The sequence below is a fragment of the Bos grunniens genome, chromosome 12 (assembly GCF_055505025.1).
Source record: "Bos grunniens cultivar Pamir isolate PY7600 chromosome 12, Bosgru_T2T1.0, whole genome shotgun sequence".
NCBI lineage: Eukaryota > Metazoa > Chordata > Mammalia > Artiodactyla > Bovidae > Bos > Bos grunniens.
Window position 1 is genome coordinate 74,502,835 of NC_141176.1, and position 27,704 is coordinate 74,530,538.

The following is a 27,704-nucleotide window of genomic DNA, read 5'->3' on the forward strand; positions in this document are numbered from 1 at the left end:
GTGTGTGTCTGTGTTTTTGTGGTTGTCAGGGAGGGTTACAATGGAGTCTCTTTCTTCCATTGTGGTCATATGCTTTGTATGTTATGATTCATACTGTAAACAGGGCCCTACTGTTGGCTTGGTGAGAAAATAGGAATCAGTCACCAACAGCAAGTTATAATCAACTCATGTCGTTTTCTCATTTGTGGAGGTGTTTACACCCACCTTTAGATTCTCACAGCATTCTTGAGTTCAGTGACTCTGGTTTCTGCAGCACATTCTATAGAAGAGGAAAATGAGACTTAGGGAGATTAAAGGACTTGTTTGTCATGGTGGCACCAGTGAGCTACTTGCTTTCTCCCCAGATTTGGTACAGTAGATACAGAGAAGTGAGGGCTTCATCTGCAGAAAAGTACTGCAATGAATCCTAGGTTGATGCCTGAGGAGTTTAGTGATAAAAACTCCAAACTCTGTCTATGACAGAATGTGCCAATTGACAATTATAGGCAACCTAAGACTTCTAATATAATACCATGTGACTTAAGTCTAAGGCAAAGGAACCAGAGATCAAATTCCCAACATCTGTTGGATAATAGAAAAAGCAAGATAATTCCAAAAAAGCATCTACTTCTTCTTCCTTGATATGATAAAGCCTTTCACTATATGGATCACAACAAAGGGTGGAAAATTCCTAAAAGAGATGGGAATACCAGACCACCTTACCGGCCACCTACAAAACCTGCATGGACATCAAGAAGCAACAGCTAGAACTGGACATGGAACAACAGACTGACTCCAAATTGGGAAAGGAGTACATCAAAGCTATATATTGTCACCCTGCTAAGAGTACACCATGTGAAATGCCAGACAGGATGAAGCACAAGCTGGAATAAAGATTGCTGGAAGAAATATCAATAATCTCAGATATGCAGATGACACCACCCTTATAACAGAAAGCGAAGGGGAACTAAAGAGCCTCTTGATGAAGGTGAAAGAGGAGAGTAATAAAGTTGGCTTAAAACTAAAAAAAAACAAAAAACAAAAAACTCAACATTCAAAAAACTAAGATCGTGGCATCTGGTTCCACCACTTCATGGCAATAGATGGCGAAACAATGGAAAGAGTGACAGACTTTATTTTCTTGAGCTCCAATATCACCGTAGATGGTGACTGCAGTCATGAAATTAAAATGTTTGCTCCTTGGGAGAAAAACTATGATAAACCTAGAGAGCATATTAAAAGGCAGAGCCATTACTTTACTAACAAAGGTCCATATAGTCAAAGCTATGATTTTTCTAGCAGTCATGTATGGATGTGAGAGTTGGACCATAAAGAAAGCTGAGTGCAGAAGAACAGATGCTTTTGAACTGTGGTGTTGGAGAAGACACTTGAGAGTCCCTTGGACTGCAAGGAGATCAAAGCAATCAATCATAAAGGAAATCAATCCTGAATATTAATTGAAAGGACTGATGCTGAAGCTCCAGTGTTTTGACCACCTGATGGGAAGAACCAACTCATTAGGAAAGACCCTGATGGTGAAAAAGATTGAATGCAGGAGGAGAAGGGGATGACAAAGGACGAGATGGTTGGATGCCATCAGTGACTCAGTGGGCGTGAGTTTGAACAAGCTCCAGGAGATGGCAAAGGACAAGGAAGCCTGGAGTGCTCCATTCCTTGGGATCACAAAGAGTCAGACACAACTAAATGAGTGAACAACTACTTAGCCTGATTTCTATCTTGTCATTTTGGGAATGTTCTCGTCATCTATTCTTTTTTTTGCCCCATGGTACTCTGGGGAAAATAGGCTGATTTGTCTATTAACTTCTTAAATGATATTCAAATATAACTTTGTTTTTGTTTTTTATTTTATTTTTTAACTTTACAATATTGTATTGGTTTTGCCGTATATCAACATGAATCCACCACAGGTATACACGTGTTCCCCATCCTGAACCCTCCTCCCTCCTCCCTCCCCATACCATCCCTCTGAGTCGTCCCAGTGCACCAGCCCCAAGCATCCAGTATCGTGCATTGAACCTGGACTGGTGACTCATTTCATAGATGATATTATACGTTTCAATGCCATTCTCCCAAATCATCCTCTACCTCTCCCTCTCCGACAGAGTCCAAAAGACTGTTCTATACATCTGTGTCTCTTTTGCAGTCTCGTATACAGGGTTATGATTACCATCTTTCTAAATTCCATATATATGCGTTAGTATACTGTATTGGTGTTTTTCTTTCTGGCTTACTTCACTTTGTATAATAGGCTCCAGTTTCATCCACCTCATTAGAACTGATTCAAATGTATTCTTTTTAATGGCTGAGTAATAATACTCCATTGTGTATATGTACCAGAGCTTTCTTATCCATTCATCTGCTGATGGACATCTAGGTTGCTTCCATGCCCTGGCTATTGTAAACAGTGCTGCGATGAACATTGGGGTACACGTGTCTCTTTCAATTATGCTTTCCTCAGTGTGTATGCCCAGCAGTGGGATTGCTGGGTCAAAAGGCAGTTCTATTTCCAGACTTGTAAGGAATCTCCACACTGTTCTCCATAGTGACTGTACTAGTTTGCATTCCCACCAACAGTGTAAGAGGGTTCCCTTTTCTCCACACCCTCTCCAGCATTTATTGCTTGTAGATTTTTGGATAGCAGCCATTCTGTCTGGCATGAAATGATACCTCATAGTGGTTTTGATTTGCATTTCTCTGATAATGAATGATGTTGAGCATCTTTTCATGTGTTTGTTAGCCATCTGTATGTCTTCTTTGGAGAAATGTCTATTTAGTTCTTTGGCCCATTTTTTGATTGGGTCGTTTATTTTTCTGGAATTGAGCTGTAGGAGTTGCTTGTATATTTTTGAGATTAGTTGTTTGTCAGTTGTTTCATTTGCTATTATTTTCTCCCATTCTGAAGGCTGTCTTTTCACCTTGCTTATAGTTTCCTTTGTTGTGCAGAAGCTTTTAAGTTTAGTTAGGTCCCATTTGTTTTTTTTTTTGCTTTTATTTCCAATATTCTGATTCCCAAATCCTCAAGTTACAACTTTATTTCCTTCTTAGTTTTGAGTTTTTCCTGCTTTCACAGACAAGCATCTGCTTAATCCAGCTGATCTGCTGGGTGTCCCTTGAGCACACCATTTCTTTCCTTTTGATTTTCCTGCCCAGCTTGCTCTTTCTGCTCCCATTTTTTGTACAGGCCTTATCTGTCACTTACTTTAAGTATTACTGTGAAGACTTGGGTCAGGTGTTATCCCTTCTCTGAAAGTGGGAAGCTGAGGCAGAGATCAGCAAACTGCCTTTTTAAGAGACACTCATTCCTTGATAAAAACAAGTCCTGTGCCTTCACCAGCCTGGGCCACCAGCTCTCACACCTGTGTGTCTAGCACAGACTTTCACACCTGCATGCACAACTGCAACATGACACCACTGGGAGGTCATCTCAGGTTGTCCATGAACGAAGTTCCCTAAACCTGCATCCACCACCTTCCCTAACTCAGTAAATGAAGACCCTGTCCTTCCCCTTCCTCACCCCAAACATCACAATCTCCTCTTCTCTTACAGCCACACCCATCCTGTCAGCAGGTCCTTTGGCTCCGCCTTCAACATGTGCCTGGAGTGTGACCCCATCTCTCCATTCCCACTGCTCTCACTCTGGTCCTGACCACAGTCATCTCTCACCTCGATTATTCTGGGAGCCTCCTCATTTGCATCCACCCTCACCCTTCCCCACTTACTGTCTGTTTTCTGTAATGCACAGGAGTGATTTCTTAAAACCTCAAACCAGGTCTATCGCCCTCCTCCTGTTACTGGAGTGCCCCCAGGCTCCTCCTGTTCTGTCTCTGCCCTCACTCCCCTCATTCTCACTCTGCTCTCCTGCCTCCTCGTCCTGAACCCCTTGGGCATCTCCCTGTGGCCCCTGCACTCGCCCCTCCCTCTTTGAGGAGCAGCCTCTCCAGGTCTGCCTGAGCCCCTCCCCTCCCAGATCTGCTCACACCCCCTCTGAGCAGAGCCCTCCCCCACCAGTGTGTACTCATTTCCCTCTTCACTCTCTATCCCCCTGAGCCGGCTTCCTTTTCCTTCCTCTCCTCAGTACTTGTGCTCAGGTTAATTTTCCATATCATCTGTCTTCCATCATGGAAAGAAACTCTAGGAGCTTTGTTTCTTCACAGCTGAGTTCATTGTGCCCAGAGCAATGCCTGTCATACAGTAGGTCCTCAGTAAATATCTGTTAAAATGGTCAAACGCATAGATGCTGTGCAAAACTACAGAATGAAAACAAATGAAAAACACTGAGAGGTGTTTTTTTTTCTTTTTTTTAATGTTCAAGGTCACAGTTTAGTTACTCTGACTTATACCCACTGCTGTAGCTTCCCAGGTAGCTTGGTGGGAAAGATTCCACCTGCCAGTGCAGGAGACACAGGAGACATTGATTTGATCCCTGGGTCAGGAAGATCTCCTGGAGGAGGAAACAGCAAACCACTACAGTGTCATTGCCTGGAGAATCCCATGGACAGAGGAGCCTGACCAGCCCTAGTCCATGAGGTGACAAAGAGTTCAATATGACTTAGCAGCTTGAGCATGTATGCACGTTAATCAAATACTTGTGTGAGGAACTAATGCTAAAAGTGTAAGAAGGTAGTAGAACACATTTTATATATTTTCCCCCTTTTCTATCTGTATAGGATTTACAGCTTTTGGAGGAAGGAGATCTAACTGAAATAGGAGAAAGAGGAACCCCGCTGAGTGAAGGACAGAAAGCCCGGGTCAGCCTCGCCAGGTAAATGTGGTTTCAGTTGCCATCCTGCCCCTTCTCTTCCGCAGCTCCTAGTGGACATAAGCACACAGACCCTGCTCACTGGATGGGCCTGTGTGATGCAGGGTCTTGGCCCTTTCCCTGGACTCCTGGTAGGGACATGAAGTTGTTGGACACCATTATGATTCAGAGATGAGACCCAGGGAGTGTGAAGTGTCCTCTCCTGACATCTCTCTACGTTTTCTAGAGCCGTGTATCAGGACGCAGACATCTACCTCCTGGACGATCCGCTGAGCGCAGTGGATGCAGGAGTCAGCAGGCACTTGTTCGAACGGTGAGTTTGCTCCTATTTTCCATCGTTTCTTCTTTCCAAGAGCCCTTCAGAGATGATGGAAGAGATCTCAAAAAAGTCTTTGTGCTCCAGGACACTCAGCTCCCTCTGCCCTGGTGTCCCTCCCTCCCCTCCCTTCCCTCCACAGAAGATCTGTCCTAGAGAAATCTTGCATCCTGATGAGGTCAGGACAGGAAAATACAGCAGGTGCTTCCAGTGTGTGGGGGCCAGTGGGGTCTGTGCTTTAGGGAGTGACAAATAGATGGCAATTTCCCTGCTGCTACTTGCAGTTGATTACTAGACACTCCGGGTGGATCCAGATGCCAGGAATAAGAAGATGATGTAGGGTTTTTAAATCAGAGAGTGAGACTCTATAACCTGGTACTTGGCTGCCAGTTTTTTTCCTCCATCATTTGCTTAAGGCATGTTAGAAGCCAAGTTTTTGGTACTGACATAGGGCTTCCATGGAACGACCCTGTTGGTTTATGCTTGTTATCCTATCACTTTGGAAATAAAGTCTTTATTAAGGTTAGGCTTAATAAAGTCTAGAATTTGAGAATCATTTATTCCACATCTGAGTATGATTTCAATCATTTCATGTTATTTCATGGATGCTTACTAGAATTAATACTTAGACACTACAATGTAGTGTCACCTATAATCTGGCTTAAGTCTTGACTCTCATTCCTGTTTCTAAAATGTAGAACTTGTCAGTGGCTCCTGGTTGGCTACACAATGACTAAAGTAGAACAACTCTGATTCTTTTCTGTGTATAATGTGTCCTAACACACACTGACTGAGGTCTCTTGTGGAGTCTAGACTGGCCTTTTTGAAAGCCTTGCGAACTTGTTTTTGTCCTAAAACAGCCTTCACATCTCCCCCATGGTCAGGTTGCTTGCTGTTGTTCGCTTTGTTAAAGTCAATGAGCCTTCCAGCTGCACTTATAAACACCCTGCTGTGTGCACTGAGATCAATGCGTTACTGCACAAAACCGCTTAGTTTACAAGGAGGACAGTGAGCCAGGAGAGGGGAAGGACCCACACTGGGCAGAATAAGGGAGACTAGGATGCCCAGCTCTCATTCCTGCTTCTAAGAAACCTGTCTCTACGTGGAGCTTGTTAAAACAGATCCCTGGGAGAAAGCTCAGCAGAGTCAGGGTTTAGAGTGTTTTAATATAGGATAGTTTAAGTGCTGAATGTAAAGTGGAAGTATCAACTGGAGGCTTTCACTGAAGTTGGAAAGCTCCCTGTGCCCAGGGCTGGGCAGAAAGTACCCTGGGGGCCTGCAGGCTGGGCAGGTGTGTGGAGGCTGAGACAAGGACCCAGTCCTTTGCTGAAGCAAGAGTAGAAGCTCAGGTGTGGAGGGAGGAAAAATTAAGGCTGTGAGGAGAATAGCAAGCATGTCCTCGTCTGGAGGAGGCGGAGTGTTCAGCAGAGAGAAGCTGTTTGGAAATTCTTGCTCTCAGGTCCTGTGTTAGTTTCTAGGACTGTGTCTGTCCAGGCTGCTCTCACAGGACACCAGAGCTGAGTGGCTTTACAAATAACAAGTTTTTATCTCATGGTTTTGGAGGCTGGGAAAGTCCAAGTCAGGGTGCTGAAAGATTCAGTCTGGTGAGGATCCAATTCCTGCGGCCTCACGTGGTGGCAGAGATGAGGGAGCCGTGTGGTTCCTTTTATCAGGGCACTAATTCCTTTCATTCAGGCTCCATCCTCATGACCTGGTCCCTCCCGACAGCCCCACCTCCTAATACCAACACAGTTGGGATTAGGTCTCAATAGATGACTTTTGAGGAGTAAAACATTCAGTCTATAGCAAGTCGTCACAGATAGGGGTGCTCAAAGAATAGAAATTAAATTTCTCACAGTTTTTGAGGCTACAGGTTCAAGGTGTGGGTGGTTTGGTTTTTCCTGAGACCTCTCTCCTTGGCTTCTGACCACATCCCCTCACTGTGTCCTCACACAGTTTGGGTTTTCTCTAGTTGTAGTGGGCAGGGGCTACTCTCTAGCTGTGATGCATGGACTTCTCATTGTGGTGGCTTCTCTCGTTGCAGAGCCCGGGCTCTATGGTGTGTGGGCTTAGTAGTTGCGGTTACTGGGCCCCAGAGCACAGGCTCAGTAGTTATGATGCATTGGCTGAGGTGCTTTGCACATGTGGGATCTTCCTGGACCAGGGAGGGATCCTGTGTCTCCTGCACTGGCAGGTGGATTCTTTGCCACTGAGCCACCAGGGAAGCCCCCATTTGTATATTTTTGCTTATATGTCTGTTGCCTTAGGAGACTGACCTAAGAAAACATTGGTATAATTTATGTCACAGAATGTTTTGCCTATAGTCTCTACTGGGAGTTTTATGGTGTCACGTCTTATGATTAAATATTTAAGCCATTTTGAGTTTATTTTTGTGCATGGTGAGGGGGTGTGTTCTAACTTCATTGATTTCATGCTTGTGTCTCTGTCCTTGTATCTTAGTCTCTTCATCTAAGTATACCAGTCAGATTAAATTAGATTCAGTATAATTAAGGGTAATGATTACCTTTTTAAAGTCCATGACACCAAATTCTAAGGTACTGAAGACTCAGGTGACCACATGTGAAACTGAGGGGACATGATTGATTTACAACAAGTCCAGAATAGCAAAGTAGAGACTTCAGCAGAGTCAACAAATGTGAGAGGGAGACCTGTGAGGAGCTCTGGGCTCTGGACACTAGGAGCTGGCTAGGAGCTGGGATTCCATGTCCACTAAGCAGGCGTTGTTAGACTTTGGTGGAACCTGCCCTTGTATAAAACATGCTTAGTGTTGGGGTGATATAAGAGTTGTGGAGATGGATGGTGGTGATGGTTGCACATCAATGTGAATGTACTTAATGCCACTGACTTGTATGCTTAAAATGGCAGAAACAGTAAATTTCATGTTAGGTATATTGTAACACACATACAAACCTGAATAGTGGTACAGAATCCTTGAGAACAAGAGGGAACAGGGCAGATGACACATGGCATGGTCTCCAGCTCTCTGATCTGACCCCTCTTTCCCAGCCTCTCCTGTTCATGACTTGATGAATTTTCTCTTAGAGAAGTGCCTTCTGTCTTGTCATGAGTTCAGTGACAGGCGCTAGTGCTGTGACAGTGATTCCCCACCCCCACCTTCCTGGTGTTGTGAGTATCTCAGCCTCCTTGTTCCCAGTGCCCCACCCTGAGCTCACAAATGTGTGTCACCCCATCTTGTGAGCATCTGCACAAGTTCTTCATCAGGGCAGGAACAGATTCTGCTGGTCATTGCATCCATGTCACAGGGAGGGGAGAGCAAGGTATTTTGGTGCCAAGTACAGTGTGCTGATTGCAGAAGTTCTCCTGAGTTCTTTTTCAAACATTGGAGATATTTATAAAATCCTCTCAAATATTTTGAGTATACCGCTTTGGATATATACTTGATAGAAGCAAGCTTAAGACTGTTGTTTGTAATCAGAACCACTTTCTCTAGGGAAAGTTAAAGCAGAGAGCATGAAAGCAATTTAGGAAACCACTCAGCAGCAACTGGAGTGTGTTCTCAAGTCATAGAATCGGATGGAACAATATGCTGTGAGATATGGTAGTCATGTGGAAGCTTAGTCATGGGGAGGGTTTTGTATTACAAATGAATGACACACTTCTGCTTGCCGTTAACAGTTTCCTTCAGTCATGAATTTATATCCAAGGTCATTGAGGTTCATGACTTTTACAGCTTTATGCTGTGAACACAGTGGATTCTATCAGCTACAGAAGGTGAGGGCCTTACGTGAACTGATGCAGTCTTACCTGTGTCCAGCCATGGATCCCATCCCAGTTCAGCCCCACATCGCCAGACCCCTGCCTCCTGCATCATCAGATATTAGGGTCTGTCCTGATCAGACTCCCATGCTGCTGTCTACACAGCTCACCCTCCTGTCTACATAGCTCACCCTCCTGTCTACACAGCTCACCCTCCTGTCTACACAGCTCACCCACCTGCTCCAGCCCTTCACAGACACCTCCTCCACCCGCCCTTCCCCTACCCCCCACAACACTCTGCCACCACCACATTCAGAAAGCAGCTCCAGGTCCTCAAACAAACAGGTTTCCTTGCCATCTGCCCCCCTCAGCCTTTCCAGCTCATCTCCACACCCACTCGGCATCTAGCTGTGCTGGCTCTGTGGGGATCCTTTCTCACCCCTGTCTGTACATACCGGTCCCTCTGTCCCAGAGCCAGGGAGTAGTGCCCCAGGACCCAGAAGGAAGGTGGAAGATGGGACCTGTCATTCCCTCCTGCTCTTCCAGGGGGTGCCCATGCCCTCTGTCTTCCCCCAGCCCTCAGCAGGTACACTTGACCATTTATGAGTCCCACTGGCACCCATTATAGCTCAGTTGGGAAAGAATCTGTCTGCAGTGGAGACCCGGGTTCGACTCCTGGGTCAGGAAGATCCCCTGGAGAAGAAAATGGCAACCCACTCCATTATTCTTGCCTGGAAAATCTCATGGACAGAGGAGCCTGACGGGCTACAGTCCATGAGGTTGCAAGAGGTGGACACAACTTAGCCACTAAACCACCACCACCGCCTGCCATCCATAAACTATGAATGCAGGAAGGCACCTCAGCCCAGCGTGTTCTGTCTCAGGAACCCTGTACCTCCTGTGCCTTCTTCCAGGATGTTTCCCCAGTCAGTCTCAGGGCTCCCATGTCTCCCCATCTAAGACAGCAGCTGCCCTTCTTTTTCCTTCAGAGCACAGGTCACAACCCAATAGTGGGTTTTCTATGCTTGCTCACTGTGTCCTGTACACAGTGCAGAGTATTGTCTTCTGTCTTGACCTGTGGGTGGATCCTCAGCACTTAGGACAGTGCCTGGCTCCTCAGCAGACCTCTGCTGATTGAATGAATAGAGGTGGGGCCTCTGTCTTACTTGTATCGCCTCCACCACAAGTTGCGTCCCCTCTTAATAGAGCCCTTATATAGGATTATATGTGGGACTGGAGAAGGAAATGGCAACCCACTCCAGTGTTCTTGCCTGGAAAATCCCAGGGATGGGGGACCCTCATAGGCTGCCGTCTATGGGGTCGCACAGAGTCGGACACGACTGAAGCGACTTAGCAGTAGCAGCATAGGATTAACACAGCCTTTATATAGGAATAACTGTTATACAACTGGTTGCTGACTCAGTCATTTCTATGGCATGACTTGGAAATCTATAAAAACTTGGAAAATGGTGTATTTTTCTAGTGATTTGGATAAAAGCATCATTTATGAAAAATTCAAAGGCATTAACTGATATCTTCATTGTAATTATTTGTATTACCTCATCTGTGATGGGATGTTAGGAAGAAAACATCTTAAAACTTTTGGGTTGGTTCATCTTGGACACAACACCCTGTCAGATTTGATTAACATCCCCTTTTAAGGATTATTGGCAGGCAATTATGAATCAAGGAGAAAAAAATCTGTTTTAGTACTAAATTTGAAAAGGTGTTAGTCAAGAAACTTAGGTATGAATGCTGAGCTAACACATGTCAAAATGTAAAAATGAATCCTTTTGGACTTAGCGAACATCTGGTATATGTGTTTACATTCCAGGGTCTTGTTTTTGATCACAGACTCAATGTCCAGAGTGTCTCCTTAAGAGTTTTCTGACCCGAGTCCAAAGCACATGACCGCTCGTGGTTAGGGAGAAGTGGAAAAGAAAGCTGACATTTGCTGAGTAGATTGGTGGTTTGATTTCTCAGTACATGTGCATGAGTTGTTTGATCTTGTCTTGAGATGAAGAAACAGGTTGAGTTGCTCATCTGACGTCAGGCTCAAGAGAGGAACTGAGCTGCAGCCTGCTGCCTCTAGACTCTCCATCTGATTCACTCACAGGTTGAACTCTGGCCCAAGTTCCTGCGATTTGCTCTGCAAGGGGCTCAGGCTCCCAGAGTACCTGCCTAGAGCCCTGCCTGTGTTCATTGGGGCCCCAGACCCACTTGCTTCCCTGGAGGGGTTGTGGACTTTGTGGGATGACACTGGGGCTGAGTTCCTAGGGGTCTACATTTGAAATGTAGGAGTAGTTTTTGCTTTTTTTTTTTTTTTTTCACTGTGAAAACAATTTAAGGCTGAATAGTGAGGGGTGTCTTGACTAAGACAACTGGTGGGTGTTCCGAGTCATTGGGTGATTTCCACTGTGATTTGGGCCATTTGGATTCTGTTCTTTTACTTTCGTATGTGGAAGGTGTTCACTCCAAATGAAAGAAGACGTGCTTCCTGGATGGAAGTGGGAATGTTGTAGTGATTGATAGAGGCCACTCTGGCATTCATTTTCTATGTAATATTTTTTAGGAACACATGTCTAGCAAATGCACTCTGGCAAAGATTACCAAGAATCTATTAATTTTTTATTGTGAATATTTACATCATTAATTATAAATAATCACCTAGAAAGCAAAGAATGTACACATTTTTAAATGACATGGATCCCTCTTCTCCCATTCTTGAATAGTGATAAAATAGTGTTTTAGTTCGGAGAAGGCAATGGCAACCCACTCCGGTACTCTTGCCTGGAAAATCCCATGGATGGAGGAGCCTGGTGGGCTGCAGTCTATGGGGTTGCTACAAGTCGGACACAACTGAGTGACTTCACTTTCACTTTTCACTTTCATGCATTGGAGAAGGAAATGGCAACCCACTCCAGTGTTCTTGTCTGGAGAATCCTAGGGACGGAGAGCCTGGTGGGCTGCCGTCTATGGGGTCGCACAGAGTCGGATACGACTGAAGCGACTTAGCAGCAGCAGCAGCAGTGTTTTAGTTTAGTCAAGTTTTGAAGTCTCAGTATTAGTTGTTTTCCTTTATGAAACATGTAAATAATTGTTAAGCTGAGTTTTAGAGGAAAAACTTAGCTGTTTTTGCCTCCTTCAGTAGACTGGTTTTAAGAATTTTTTATAGCACTAGATTCAAATTTGCTGCTGATAAATTTAAGAACCTAGTTGGATTAATTGATTTATGTTTATTCAATTTTTTTACTGATTTGATATTTAACCTAAAGATCTTTCACTGCTGTGTGGTCTTTGTCTCACTGTTTTCAAAATATAGGTTTATAGTTTGAGGCACTCCATTAATGTGCTTTTACTTACTGTGCCTTTTCCATTTGTAGGTGTGTTCATCAGGCCTTGAAGGAGAAGATCACAATCTTAGTCACTCATCAGTTGCAGCACCTAAAAGATGCAAGTCAGATTCTGATATTGAAAGATGTAAGTAATTTCTAGAAATCCGTGGAATTGCTAGCACTCAAGTGTGTTGAAAGACAGACCTCCCTGCAGGTCACTCTCCTTGCGTTCATGGTAAATGCCCTCTTCTCCCTCAGTTTTTTGCCCCCTTCTTCTCAGAGCTAGTTTTCATGTCTTGGAGGATGAACCTAAAGCCCTATAGAAATGTCACTATTACACTCTAAGCCACATAAACCCTAAAGTGTATAAAAGTGCAACCACAGGGTTATTGAATCATCACTATTCTAATGAAATTTGTTAAGGTTAATGTTGCAGTTTTATTTAGAACTTTTTACTTTCCTCTTCCATGACTTAAGTCAAAGTATCTCACTTAGAAATTAGAGATTCTAAGATCTGCTGGTATCCAGGTCATTGTCATACATAGTTTGCCAAAAGAGCATCTTCCATTAACACCAGAAGCGAGGTTGGGTAGCTGAGCACCCGGGTCAGAGACGTCCTCTCTGCTGGTGTCTCCAGTCTCTGGTCTCCCTGCCCAGGTCTCTATATCCCCAGTACATGCGGAAGCCTGTGTGGCAGGAGGACAAGGCCCTTCCTTCACGGGGCTCCTGCTTTATGGGGAGGATGTGACAAAGAAGGTGATATCCTGGCCTCCCTGAGGAGCTGGTGCCTCACGGGGTCTGAGTGACATGAAGGTGGCAGCCACACAGTCACCAGGGGGAGGGGGTCTGAGGCAGGGGGTCCTAAGTAAGGAGCTGACCTGGCAGGTTGGAGGAATGGCAGGAAGACCAGCGTGTCTGAGGAGAGTGAGCAGGGGATGGGAGGGAGCTGGTCTCTGAGCAGTGGACAAGGGGCGGTTGTGGGATGGAAGCCATCAGACGGTCCAGAGCAGAGGAGGGATGTCATCTGATGTGGGAGTTAAGAAATTTCTCTGATGGTCACTGGAAGGGTGACAGAAGAAGCAGTTAGGAGTCTTAGTAAAGCTGAGAAGACAGAAGTGTGGGCTCAGCCTAGGGTATCAGTTTCTAGAGCTGCCGTATCACAGCACCACAAGCTGGGTGACAGCAGGAGTTTATCATCTCCCTCTTCTGGAGGCTAAAAGTCCCAAATCCAGGTGCTGGCAGAGCTGTGCTCTCCCTGAAGGCTCCAGAGGAGAATCCTTCCCTCCAGCCTCTGGTGTTCACGGGCCTTCCTTGGTGTTCCTTGGCTTCCAGCTGCAGCGCTGTGGTCTCTGCCTCTGATGTCACATGGCCGTTTTCCCTGTGTCAGTCTTCTGTTCTCATAGTGACATCGGTCTTACTGGTTTTAGGGTCACCTTGCTCCAGTGTGACCTCATCTTAACTTGATTACATCTGCAATGACCCTGTATCCAAATAAGGTCATGTTCACAGGTGTCATGTTTGAGCACATCTTTCTGAGGAGGGGGCACCATCCAATCCACAACTCCTAGCATGGTTGGTGGTGGGGTGGAGATTAGTGAGAAGTGTTCAGACTTGGTGGTCGTTCGATGCTGCACTCCTTGGCTTGTTTGCCTCTGGGTCTCATCACCTCTATCGTTAACCTCTGACTGCTCCACAGGCCCTTGGTCAGATCCCTAACTTCTGAAAAGAATCTCTGCTGCAAGAAAGATTATTAAGATACAGAACCCCTGCCTCTCTAGGAGCAGTCCCATGTGTCAGCCCTTCTTCACTCCTCTAGGAATGGGGGCAGGGTAAGGTTTCTCAAGCTCGAGAGCAGTTGATTTCATGTGCAAAGCGGGTGATTCTAGTGTGTAAACTCCAATGTTCATAGTGTTATGAGCACAGGATCAGTGAGCAGGAGTATAACCTATTTTGCCCATCTCTAGATGTTTTGGGGTCCCCTTTTTGCTTCTTTTGAGGACACTACCCCCAGTTTTAGTACTAACAAAACAACCATTTGGCCACTGGTGAGCACCCCTGCCTGAGTTGGGGCCCATCCTCACTGTCGGGTCCCTCTCTTCAGAGCTGATGGCTGTCCCTTCATCCCCCAGAAATGTCAGTGCTTGACTGTTGAGTGAAATTGCTGTCTTTGTACCACCAGTCATTTCATCGTGCATATTACAGATTTGATGTGGTGAGTGGTGATTTCATTAAAGAGGTGTGTGAATTTTGCCTCCAAAGTGGAACAAGACACAATATATCCTGCATAATTTTCTAGTTCTGCAGTATCTGATGGTACCCAAAGGCTTCCTTGTATTTCTCCCAGTGGACCCCCTCAGGGGAGTGGGTGAGAGGGGTCCCAGCGAGGGTCCTGGGCCAGCTCTCTCCACCTGACCTGCCTTAACCACAGCTGCTCTCATTTGATGTGTTTTGCATCCTGAGTTTTTCTTTCCCTGATGTTTTATTTGGTACTGAGTGAATCAGCTGAGTCTGGTTTCATGCAGTCAGAAGATACTGAAACATCTGCACATTATTTTATATGACTTTATTAGGGAGGGAAACTGTGCAAGGATGTGTCACATGTGTTCAACGAAAATGATTTGACTGACTGTAGCTTAAGCAGTTGCCTGATTTGGGGAAGCCTAGTTGGCTGCTTGTGGTTGGTTGTTCCTAAGCTTTTTCTCAGATCTGAGTGCATTGATTCTGGCTTAGATTTTGGTTTGTGGGCACAGACTGCCAAGGCCTTAGAGCCACCCCAGCCCCATGGCCTCCTTGTTTAATTACTTTATCAGGTGGAATATTGAATTTTCAGTTGGGAATTTGCTGAGTGTGTGGGGGCAGTTGTAGACCAAGGAGAGGCCTCTTCATGGGTTTTCTGTCCGGGACTGGTTCCTATTATCCCAGCCGGGCACATGATAGTGTGACAGTGACAGTGGTCAGTGAAGGTTTCATGAGTGACTCTTACCCATATGCAGATGTGCTTGTGCCCACCTCTGGGTTAAGTATAAATTTCTTTCCTGGAATTGTCACATGAGGCTTCTGTCAATTTCCATGCTGTCTAAGAAGACTGTGCTGATTCTCCCATCAACCTCTGTACTTCTTCCTTCCCCAAATGTCCAGGGTAGTCATGTCAATGGCCTCCATTTTTGACACGAGCACACATTTCTTTCATATCCCTCAGCACCTACCATAGGGACAGGGTTTGGCAGAGAATGCAATGCTCAGTTCTGTCCTGAGTTGACTGAACTAGATTTCTCAACAAGAATTCTAGACCCAGGGATCTTTTTTTTTTTTTTTCAAAAATCATAATTTAAAACCAGATAACTTTTTTGCTTAGTATTTAGGTTGGTTTAATATTATCAAATATCAATTAATTCCTCTCATCTTTTTAATTTTAGGGCAAAATGGTGGAAAGAGGAACTTACTCTCAGTACCTGAAATCCGGGGTAGATATTTTTTCCCTTTTTGAGAAGGGGAATGAGCAGTCTGAACCATCTCCAGTTCCAGGAACTCCCACTGTGATCTCTGAGTCTTTGGTTCAGTCTCTCCAATCTCCCAGACCCTCACTGAAAGGTGCGGCTCCAGAAGACCAAGAAGTGAGTTTCTCTTTCTGCAGTGTGCCTGGGTCTGTGTGCTCTTGGTGGTCTCATGGACCTTCAGTCTGCTCTGCTCATGACATCTTCATTTGTCCCAAAGTACACCCTAACATTTCTAAAGTCTTGTTCCATGGAATTGGTAGAGTTAGAAGAGCATGAGGGGAACAAGCCTGCTTGGGGTTCCCCTTAGGGTATAGGATGGAGAATCTTATGGAGACCAGAAGTGGGTGTACTGCTATGAATTTCTGGGTTTATGTGACTCACAGTGATTGAGAACTCATCAGTTTACCGTAGTTACATCCTATTTATGCTGGTGGCCCCCAGCTTCCCTTATGCATCCAAAGGCTTAATGTGAAGACCCCCTTAGACTGAGTCCTGCTGTTGCCACATTAAATCAACTACTTTTCCTAGGTGTTGAAATACTCTAGCACTGCATGTGACTGATGGTATTTTTTTCCCTCAGTGTCAGATGGTTTGTGATTGGCCAGAGGTAATGTGTGCAAAGGACCTGACACCTGGTAGACACTTCAGTGTTACTTCCTGTCCTCCTTTCTTACCTTTCAAGACTGAGAACCACATCTTATCAACCTTAAATGCCAGTGGCCAGGATAGAGGCGAGGACATCCTAGCCTTCTGTGACTCTATAATTCATTCTAAGTCCTCCAGACAGAAATGCTGAAATGCACTAGATCTCCCTTAAAAACATATTCCCTTGATAACCAATCCCTCAATATCCAAGCCCAGGAGCCTGGAATGATCCTGATAAGTATTTGGATTAGCTGTTCACTTTCTAAACTCAGGAATAACTCTCTGAAACTTAGGAACAAAATAGATTCAAATCATATGCTTGCAATGTGCTGTCCAAACTCATATTACTCCAACTTTCTCTGTGAACTCAGTTTACTGAATTTGGCTAATATTTTGAACCCCAAGTATGTTTTATGTTTCTGTCATTGAATGACACAGTCATCTAGAGGGATACATTATCTCCATATCATTTTGTGTATTATTTTAGAGCAAGTTTCTGCATTTATACATTAATTGATTTTGTTTTGTGTCAGAGTCATGATCTATTTTAAGCAAAGCCACCCAACTGTTAATAACTTCATGTGACTGACCTTTGATTATTTCTCATAGATTCCTACGAGTGGGATGGCTGGGTCCAGGGGTAAAAGCGTATGTGATTTGGCCAGATATTCCCACACCCTTCTCCATAGGAGATGGACCATCCTGCACTCCTAACAGTGTATGACATGTGTCTGTTTCCCAAAGCTTCGCGGTGGAGGACATTGTTGAACTCTTGAAATTTGGGGTTCATTATTTAAAATTTCATCTCTCACTGCCATTTTTCCCCTTCCAGTCTGAGAATATAGGGGTTACACTACCTCTAGAGGACCACTTGGAAGGAAAAGTTGGTTTTAAGACCTATAAGAATTACTTCACAGGTGGTGCTGCCTGGCTTGTCATCATCTTCCTTATTCTAGTAAACATCGCAGCTCAGGTACGTAAGGGTGTTTATTTTGGTTTGTGCACTCAGTTTTATATTTACATACTACTTATACTTTATTTTAGAATTATTTTTAAATATGTGTATTAAGAGATTTATCTCAAAAAACTTGGCTCATGCAATTGTGGGATCTAGCTTGGTGAATGTGAAATCAGCAAGGCAGGCCTGCAGGCTGGAACCTCAGGCAGGAGCTGACCCTGCTGTCTTGAGGCAGAATTTCTTCCTTCTCCAGGAAGCCTCAGATTTTGCTCTTCAGGCTTTTGACTGGACGAGGCCACTGCAGTGTGGAGAGTGATCTCCTCTACTGAAGTTCTGATGATGGATGAAACATCATCCACAAAATACCTTCATGGCAACATCTGGATGGCTGTTTGGTTGAATCACTGGAGACTGGCCCAGCCAAGCTGACACTGGAACTGACCATCACTGTACCTGTCAAGCTTTTTGCTTTGAAAAATCCTAACATTTGTACTGTTATTACTGCCTTTTGCAGTCCACTTGGATATACATTGAAGTACATTATATTTGGGGAGCAAACTCTTATAGGGAAAAGGGGGTTTCTTTTAAAGATATTAACTTGTAAGATGCCCTCCCTTGACCTGTGGTCATCTGGGGCGTGGGGCTTGGCACAGACCTGAGCCGGAAGGACCGTCTCCATGTTCTGGAGCCTTTCTGTCCCCCATCCTAGTGAGCGGGGTGTGAGGCTCAGTGATGTCAGTGTGTGAGTGACTGCTGTTTCCTGCTCCAGGTTGCCTATGTCCTGCAGGATTGGTGGCTTGCATTCTGGTGAGTGATTCTTGGTCTGACCCAAAGTACTCTGAAATCTACACAAAGAAAGCCTCACTTTCCCACAGAGTCAGGGGGAGAGATGGGGCTAGATCAGCCTCCTCTTCTGAGCCTCTCACAGGTTCCCTGAATAAAAATGAAAGTTCCTACGGGTGGTGTGTGATCCCTCTGTGGTTTCTCCCCATGTCCCTCCCTTCAGCAGCTTCTTCACAGACAATTTTTTTTTTCTTTTTTGGAACTTTTAATATTGTACTCGACCATGGCAAATCAACAATATTGTGATAGTTTCATTTGAGCAGTGAAGGGATGCAGCCATACATATACAAGTATCCATTCTCCCCCAAACTTCCCTCCCATCCAGGCTGCCATGTAACGTTGGGCAGAGTTCCATGTGCTGTACAGTAAGCCCTTGTTGGTTACCTGTTTTATGTATAGCAGCATGTGCATGAGCATCCAAACTCTCTAACACTCCTTGCCCTCAGCAACTAAAAGTTTATCTTCCAAGTCTGTCTTCACAGATAATTTTGAAAAATGAAAATCTCAATTCAAATTTTTAAAGGGAGACATACACAGGGCCTTGTGGGCTGGGGAACACTTTCCAGCATAAAATACATTTCTTGAATTGAGGTAATTTTTTGTGATATTTGTGTAAATTCTATGTGTATCTGTAGTGTAATATTTTTTATTTTCTGTTCCATAGGGCGAATTTACAAAGTGACCTATATTCTGGGGCATTAGTAAAAGAAAATGAAGCTGTAGTGTTCATTCTGAACTGGTACTTAGGAGTTTATTCAGGTAAAGTTGAGTCATCTGCTCTATAATTCCAGAGTTTAAGGTGTGTATTACAATGAGTCTGTGTGAACAACGAGGGCTTCCAGAGTAATTCATTAATGTCTTAACAAATGAAGTGTCTGAATCACATTTACTCTGTGAATTAATCAGAATAATTATTTTAAAGATCTACCAAAAGAAAAGAGGTTGAATGAAGACTCTTAATTTGCTCCATACTGGATTTTGGTAGTTAAATCATGATTGCATATTGAGAAAATCAGCCGCTAGAAATATGTAGCTATTGTCTATTGTAATAGTTGCTTTTGCTAAATCTTATATCCTTATAAGAGCGGCCAAGGGGATTAGAAATGTATTCTCACCCTGTGGTTCAGTTATTCCAATTCTGTCTGAATAAACCCTGGCTTTTATCGATCCTAGATGAAATCCTTTGTCAGCATGAGCCACAAATAAAGACATTATTCCCTCCCAGGTATTCAAAGCTCCCCTTTACCACACTGCTCACCTCCTGGCCTTCACTAATAACTTGAGAAGCTAAGAAGGGGAAATCCAGTGTCTGGAATTAGGATTCTTTCTCTTTCTTAACCTGAGATTACAGTGGTACCTCCTCCTCAACTGTGGGATTGATTTAAAATTTGGCTTGCCAGACTAATATTAACATGACTCTCTCTATTGACAAGAGTATTTAGAATATATATAGCATAGCGTTATATAGTATTTAAAGGATGTCTTTAACAAAAATTTTAAATGCCTTCTTTATCCATTCATCTGTTGATGGACATTTAGGTTGCTTCCATGTCCTAGCTTTTGTAAATAGTGTTGCTGTGAACACTGGGGTGCATGTGTCTTTTTGAATTATGGTTTTCTCAAGGTATATGTGCAGTAGTGGGATTGCTGAGTCATACGGTAGTTCTATTTTCAATTTTTTAAGGAACCTCCAAACTGTTCTCCATAATGACTGTATCAATTTACATTCCTACTAACAGTGCAAGAAAGTTCCCTTTTCTCCACACCTTCTCTAGCATTTACTGTTTGTATATTTTTTATGATGGCCATTCTGACTGGTAGTTTTGATCTATATTTCTCTAATAATGATATTGAGCATCTTTTCATATGCCTCTTGGCTATCGTATGTCTTCTTTGGAGAAAGGTCTATATAGGTCTTCTGCCCATTCTTTGATTGGGTTGTTTTTGTCTTTTTTTTTTTTTTTTTTAAGCTGCATGAGCTGTTTGTATATTGTGAAGATTAATCCCTGGTCAGTTATAATTCTTTTCTCCTATTCTCAGGGCTGTCTTTTCATCTCATTTATGGTACATATATACACTGGGTTGGGGAAGAGGGGCTTCTGGGTAGCTCAAATGGTAAAGAATCTGCCTGCAATGAGGGAGACCTGGATTTGATCCCTGAGTTGAGAAGAACCCTTGGATAAGGGCATGGTAACCCACTCCAGTATTCATGCTTAGAGAATTCCATGGACAGAGGAGCCTGGCAGGCTACAGTCCATGGGGTTGCAAAGAGTCAGATATGACTGAGCAACTAACACACGTGTACACTGGAAGATTACTCATCCATAGAAAGGAATGGAATAGATCATTTGTCGAGACATAGATAGACATAGAGTCTGTCATACAAAGTAAAGTAAGTCAGAAAGAGAAAAACAGAAAAAAAAATACTTGTGTTAATGCATATATATGAAATCTAGCCTCTTCATGGATCATTGGCTTATCATGGCGAAGGGGCTTGTATAACTCAATGGAGCTATGATATGTGCCGTGTAGGGCCACCTAAGACTGACGGGTCATATTCGAGAGTTCTGATAAAATGTGATCCATTGGAGGAGGGAGTGGCAAACCACCCCAGTGTACTAGCCATGAGAAAAGCCCAGGCACTGCATAAAGAGGCAAAAAGATATGACACCAAAAGTTTAGCCCCCCAGGTCAGAAGGTGTCCAATATGCTACTGGTAAAGAGCAGAAGACAACTACTAATAGCTCCAGACAGGATGAAGTGGCTGGGCCACAGTGGAAATGCGTTCAGTTGTGGATGTGTCTGGTAGTGAAAATAAAATCTGATGCTGTAAGAACAGTATTGCATTTTAGTTGATACGATATTTTTTAACCAAAGTAAAAAATAATTTTAAAAAATAAAGAAAAAAAAAAAAAGAACAGTATTGCATAGGAACCTTGAATGTTAGGTCCATGAATCAAGGTTAGGTCCATGAATCAAGGTAAATTGGATGTGGTCAAGCAGGAGACGGTAAGAGTAAACATCAACATCTTAGGAATCAGTGAACTCAAATGGACAGGAATGGGTGAATTTAATTCAGATGACCATTATATCTACTACTGTGGGCAAGAATTGCTTAGAAGAAATGGAATAGCCCTCATAATCAACAAGAGTCCAAAATGCAGTTCTTGGGTGCAACCTTAAAATAACAGAATGACCTCGGTTCATTTCCAAGGCAATCAATCCATTCAACACCTCAGTAATCCAAGTCTATATCCCAACCACCTTTGCCAAAGAAACTGAAGTTGACCAGTTCCTTGAAACCTAGAAGACTTCCTAGAACTAAATGCAGTTCCAGAGAATAGCAAGGAGAGACCAGAAGGCCTTCATCAATGGACGATACAAAGAAATAGAGGAAAACAACAGAAAGGGTAAGGCTAGAGATCTCTACAACAAAATTGGAAATATCAAAAGAACATTTCATCCAAAGACGGGCACAATATAAGACAGAAATGGTAAAGTCCTAATTAAAGTAAAAGAGATCAAGAAGAGATGAAAAGAATACACAGAACTATACAATAAAGATCTTAATGATCTGGATAACCATGATGATGTAGCCTGTCACTCAGAGCCAGACATTCTGGAGTGTAATGTCAAGTGAGTCTTAGGAAGCACTGCTGCCTATAAAGCTAGTGGAGGTGATGGAATTCCAGCATAGCTATTTAAAATTCTAAAAGATTTAAAGTGCTGCACTCAATGTGTCAGCAAATTTGGGAAACCCAGCAGTGGCCACAGGACTGGAAAAGGTTAATCCTTATCCCAATTTCCAAGAAGGGCAATATTAAAGAATGTTCAGTCCACCAGACAATTGCACTCATCTCCCATGCTAGTAACATTATGCTCAAAATCATTCAAGTTAGTTTTCATCATTATGTGAACTGAGAACTTCCAGATGTTCAACCTGCATTTAGAAAAGGCAGAGGAATCAGAGATCAAATTGTCAACATTTTCTGGATCATAGAGAAAGCAAGGGAATTCCAGAACAACATCTACCTCTGTTTCATTGGCTAAGCTAAAGCCTTTGACTGTGTGGATCATAACAAACTGTGGAAAACTCTTAAAGAGATGGGAATACCAGACCATCTTAACCTGCCTCCTAAGAAACCTGTATGCAGGTCAAGAAGCAACCATTAGAACCCTGTATGGGACAACTGATTGGTTCAGGATTGAGAAAGGTGTACAACAAGGCTGTTTGTTGTCACCCCATTTATTTAACTTATACACAGAGCACATCATGTGAAATGCTGGGCTGGATGGGTTACAAGCTGGAGTCAAGATTGCTGGAGAGTATCAACCTCAGATATGTGGATGATACCACTCAAATGGCAGAAAGCAAAAAGGAACTAAAGAGTTTCTTGATGAGGGTGACAAAGGAGAGTGAAAAAGCCAACTTAAAACTGAATATTAAAGAAACTAAGATCATGGCATCCAGTCCCATCACTTCATGGCAAACAGAAGGGGAAAATCTGGGAGCAGTGATAGATTTCCTCTTCCTGGGCTCTAAAATCACTGCGGATGGTGACTGTAGCCATGAAATTAGACAATGATTGCCTCTTGGCAGGAAAGTTATGACAAACCTAGATAGTGTGCTAAAAAGCAGAGACATCACTTTGCTGACAAAGGTCCGTATACTCAAGGCTATGGTCTTTCCAGTAGTTATGTAAGGATGTGAGAGCTGGGCTATAAAGAAACCTGAGCACCAAAGAATTGATGCTTTCAAACTGTGGTGCTGGAGAAGACTCTTGAGCATCCCTCGGACAGTAGGGAGATCAAACCAGTCAATCTTAAAGGAAATCAACCCTGAATACTCATTGGAAGGACTGATGCTGAAGCTGAAGCTCCAATACTTTGGCCTCCTGATGTAAACAGCTGACTCACTGGAAAAGACCCCAATTCTGGGAAAGGCTGAAGGCAGAAGGAGAAAAGGGTGACAGGGGATGAGATGGTTGGATGGCACCACCGATTCATCAACTTGGGCAAATTCGGCAAGATGATGAGGGGCAGGGAAGCCTGGCGTGCTGCAGTCCATGGGGTTGCAAAGACTTGGACACAGCTTGGCGACTGAACAACAACAACATGGAATCTAGAAAAATGGTACAGGTGAACCTCTTTGCAGGGGACAAACAGAGTCATAGATACAGAGAATAGATGTTTGGACTCAGAGTGCAAGTGGGATAGTGAGGGAGATGAATGGGGAGATTAGGATTGACATATGTACACTACCATGTGTAAAACAGATAGCTAGTGGGAAGCTGCTGTATAATACAAGGTGCTCAGCTCAGGGCTCTGCGATGACCTAGAGGGGAGGGAAGGGGGAAGGGAGGTCCAAGAGGGAGGGGATATATGTATACATATAGCTGATTTGCTTTGTTGAACAGCAGAAACTAACACAACATTGTAAAGCAACTATACCCCAATAAAATTTTTAATTAAGTAAAAATTTAAATATCCTCAAAGGAAATGCTTGTACAAGCTTTCTACAATGAGTAAGTTATGTAAAAATCCTCTCATTGAAATTTGGTATTTATTTTATTGATCACTTGATAAGAAACTTGAATCTACCAGCTGTTTACCTTCTGAATTGGTGGACAATGAGGGCTTAAAGAAGAAGGAAGGGATTCTGTTACACATTCATATAGGATGGTGGGCTAAGGCAAATACCTATTGACGGAATTCAGGAATTTAAGCAGCTTTCAGAATTTAAATAACACTTATGTGGCAGCTGAATGGAAAAACATACTTGATGGAATATATATTGCCAAAGTTATCCCCTCTATATATAGCATTGTGAGTTGAAGAGATGTTTGGAAGGCTTTTTTAATTTTTGTATGCATAGTACTGGTTTATGTCATGATAAGACATAAATTTAAATGATTATAGTTATTTACAAATCCGTTGGGGTTCTATAAGATAGTGAGAGATTAGATTATCTTGTTTAGATTATCTCATGTCAAAATATATTTTGTAGTCTCTTGCAGTTCAATTATTTAAGAGATTATCCACTTGAAACTTAACATGGTCTTTTCATACTCTTAACAGCTACATGGGAATAGAAGTAGCTACTTTATTTTTAATATTTTAATTTTTATTATAGTTTCTTTCCAATGTTGTGTTAGTTTCTGTTGTACAGCTAAGTGAATTACTTGAACATGTATCTTCTCTTTGGATTTCCTTCCCATTTAGGTTGCCACAGAGCATTAAGTAGAGTTCCCTGTGCTACACAGTAGGTTCTTGAAAAGCTACTTTCTGTTCAGTTCAATTCAGTCTCTCAGTCGTGTCCGACTCTTTGCGACCCCATGAATCGCAGCACACCAGGCCTCCCTGTCCATCACCAATTCCCAGAGTTCACTCAAACTCACGTCCATCGAGTTGGTGATGCCATTCAGCCATCTCATCCTCTGTCGTCCTCCTTTCTTCCTGCCCGCAATCCCTCCCAGCATCAGAGTCTTTTCCAATGAGTCAACTCTTCGCATGAGGTGGCCAAAGTACTGGGATTTCAGCTTTAGCATCATTCCCTCCAAAGAAATCCCAGGGCTGATCGCCTTCAGAATGGACTGGTTGGATCTCCTTGCAGTCCAAGGGACTCTCAAGAATCTTCTCCAACACCACAGTTCAAAAGCATCAATTGTTGGACACTCAGCTTTCTTCACAGTCCAACTTTCACATCCATACACGACCACTGGAAAAACCATAGCCTTGACTAGACGGAACTTTGTTGGCAAAGTAATGTCTCTGCTTTTGAATATGCTATCTAGGTTGGTCATAACTTTCCTTCCAAGGAGTAAGCGTCTTTTAATTTCATGGCTGCAGTCAACATCTGCAGTGATTTTGGAGCCCCCAAAAATAAAGTCTGACACTGTTTCCACATCTGTTTCCCATGAAGTGATAGGACCGGATGCCATGATCTTCGTTTTCTGAATGTTGAGCTTTAAGCCAACTTTTTCATTCTCCACTTTCACTTTCATCAATAGGTTTTTTAGTGTCTCTTCACTTTCTGCCATAAGGGTGGTGTCATCTGCATATCTGAGATAATTGATATTTCTCCCAGCAATCTTGATTCCAGCTTGTGCTTCTTCCAGCCCAGTTTTTCTCATGATGTACTCCGGATATAAGTTAAATAAGCAGGGTGACAATATACAGCCTTGACGTACTCCTTTTCCTATTTGGAACCAGTCTGTTGTTCCATGTCCAGTTCTTTTTTTAAGTTTTATATATTTTTAAATTATTATTATTATTATTATTTACTTTACAATATTGTATTGGTTTTGCCATACATCAACATGCATCTGCCGTGGTTGTACATGTGTTCCCCATCCTGAAGCCCCGTCCCACCTCCCTCCCCATACCATCCCTCTGGGTCATCCCAGTGCACCAGCCCCAAGCTTCCTGTATCCTGCATTGAACCTGGACTGGCGATTTGTTACTTATATGATATTATACATGTTTTAATGTCATTCTCCCAAATCATCCCACCCTCCCTCTCCCACAGAATCCAAAAGATTGTTCTATACCTCTGTGTCTCTTTTGCTGTCTCGCATACAGGGTTGTTGTTACTGTCTTTCTAAATTCCATATATATGCATTAGTATACTGTACTGGTGTTTTTCTTTCTGGCTTACTTCACTCTGTATAATAGGCTCCAGTTTCATCCACCTCATTAGAACTGATTCAAATGTATTCTTTTTAATGGCTGAGTAATACTCCATCGTGTATATGTACCAGAGCTTTCTTATCCATTCATCTGCTGATGGACATCTAGGTTGCTTCCATGTCCTGGCTATTATAAACAGTGCTGCAGTAAAGTTGCAGGATATAAAATCAACACACAGAAATCCCTTGCATTCCTATACACTAATAATGAGAAAATAGAGAAATTAAGGAAATAATTCCATTCACCATTGCAACAAAAAGAATGAAATACTTAGGAATATATTGACCTAAAGAAACTAAAGACTTATATATAGAAAACCATGTCCAGTTCTAACTGTTGCTTCCTGACCTGCACATAGATTTCTCAAGAAGCAGGTCAGGTGCTCTGGTATTTCCATCTCTTTCAGAATTTTCCACAGTTTATTGTGATCCACACAGTCGAAGTAAATTTCCTTGTAAATTACAAGGAAATGATAGATCATTTCTTCTTTTCCCTGTTAATTCATGTGCTGGTAGCAAAGTATTGGAGAAGGGAATGGCAACCCATTCCAGTATTCTTGCGTGGAGAATTCCATGGATAGAGAATTGACTGGAGAATTCCATGGATAGAGAAACCTGGGGTCCACAGTCCATGGACTTTGAAAGAGTATGACACGACTGAGCACCTAACATGTTCACTTTCATCAAAGCATACCTTACTTTTAGATTATGGGACATGTTGTAAATAATGAGATTTTAAATATAGAGAAAGGAAGATTAGCTACTTGTATAATTATCTTTATTTTAAGTTTTATTAGAACTTGTAATTGAATTAGGCAAGCCTAGAATGAAACTGCACTTTACACATTTCCCCCCATGTTGTTTCTATTTAGTGAGAGGAAAACAGTGATTTTAATATTTTTCTTTATAAATGTATTTTTGAAAGCATTAAACTCCTACAGAATCTACTTTATATATATGTATATATATTTATATATATATGTTTTTATTCTGTATTCTGTATATATAAATATCTACACAATTTTTATTTATAGAATGAAATATACAGTATCTTTTTAAACTGCCTGCTGTGCTTTAGCATGATCGAGGATAAGACGAGATCTTGTGCTAAGTGATGTTTCTTTATTTCAGGGTTAACTGTGTCTACTATCCTTTTTGGCATCACAAAGTCTCTGTTGATATTCTACATCCTTGTTAATTCTTCACAAACTTTGCACAACAAAATGTTGGAGACCATTTTAAGAGCTCCAGTATTGTTCTTCCATAGAAATCCAATAGGTAAGTCAGACACTCAAGTTTCTTTCTTTTTTTATTTTTTAAATTTTATTTTATTTTTAAACTTTACATAATTGTATTAGCTTTGCCAAATATCAAAATGAATCCATCACAGGTATACATGTTTCTTAGTGAATATGTCTTGTTAACACATTTAGTGCCTGATTACATTTTTGTATTTGAAAATGGAAGAGATGCTTGGAAGAAAATCACTGTGTATGTTTATTCATTTTCTACAAAAATCTTCATTGGTAATTTTTCCTACCAGAGAAAATGTGAATGTAGGAACATATAAGCTTTTATTCCAATTTATTCATATCTGTGGAGGAGGCAATGGCACCCCACTCCAGTACTCTTGCCTGGAAAATCCCATGGATGGAGGGGCCTGGTGGGCTGCAGTCCATGGGGTCACTAAGAATCGGACATGACTGAGCGACTTCAATTTCACTTTTCACTTTTCACTTTCATGCATTGGAGAAGGAAATGGCAACCCACTCCAGTGTTCTTGCCTGGAGAATCCCAGGGACGGGGGAGCCTGTTGGGCTGCCGTCTAATGGGTCACACAGAGTTGGACACGACTGAAGTGACTTAGCAGCAGCATTCATTCTGTAAAAATACATGAATGTTTACAGGATGATTTAGGAGTCCAT

At 42.7% G+C, this 27,704-nt stretch overlaps 1 protein-coding gene across 1 annotated transcript in view; it reads left to right on the top strand.

The window, feature by feature from the left end:
• LOC147361910 (ATP-binding cassette sub-family C member 4-like) overlaps window positions 1–27,704 on the top strand; it is a 173,905-nt gene that overhangs the window by 55,864 nt on the left and 90,337 nt on the right. Inside the window, 8 exon segments of the mRNA XM_086330240.1 lie at window positions 4,668–4,762; window positions 4,986–5,072; window positions 12,197–12,293; window positions 15,565–15,762; window positions 17,123–17,263; window positions 18,018–18,055; window positions 18,756–18,850; window positions 26,911–27,057. Coding sequence (XP_086186366.1) covers window positions 4,668–4,762; window positions 4,986–5,072; window positions 12,197–12,293; window positions 15,565–15,762; window positions 17,123–17,263; window positions 18,018–18,055; window positions 18,756–18,850; window positions 26,911–27,057 — 898 coding nt within the window.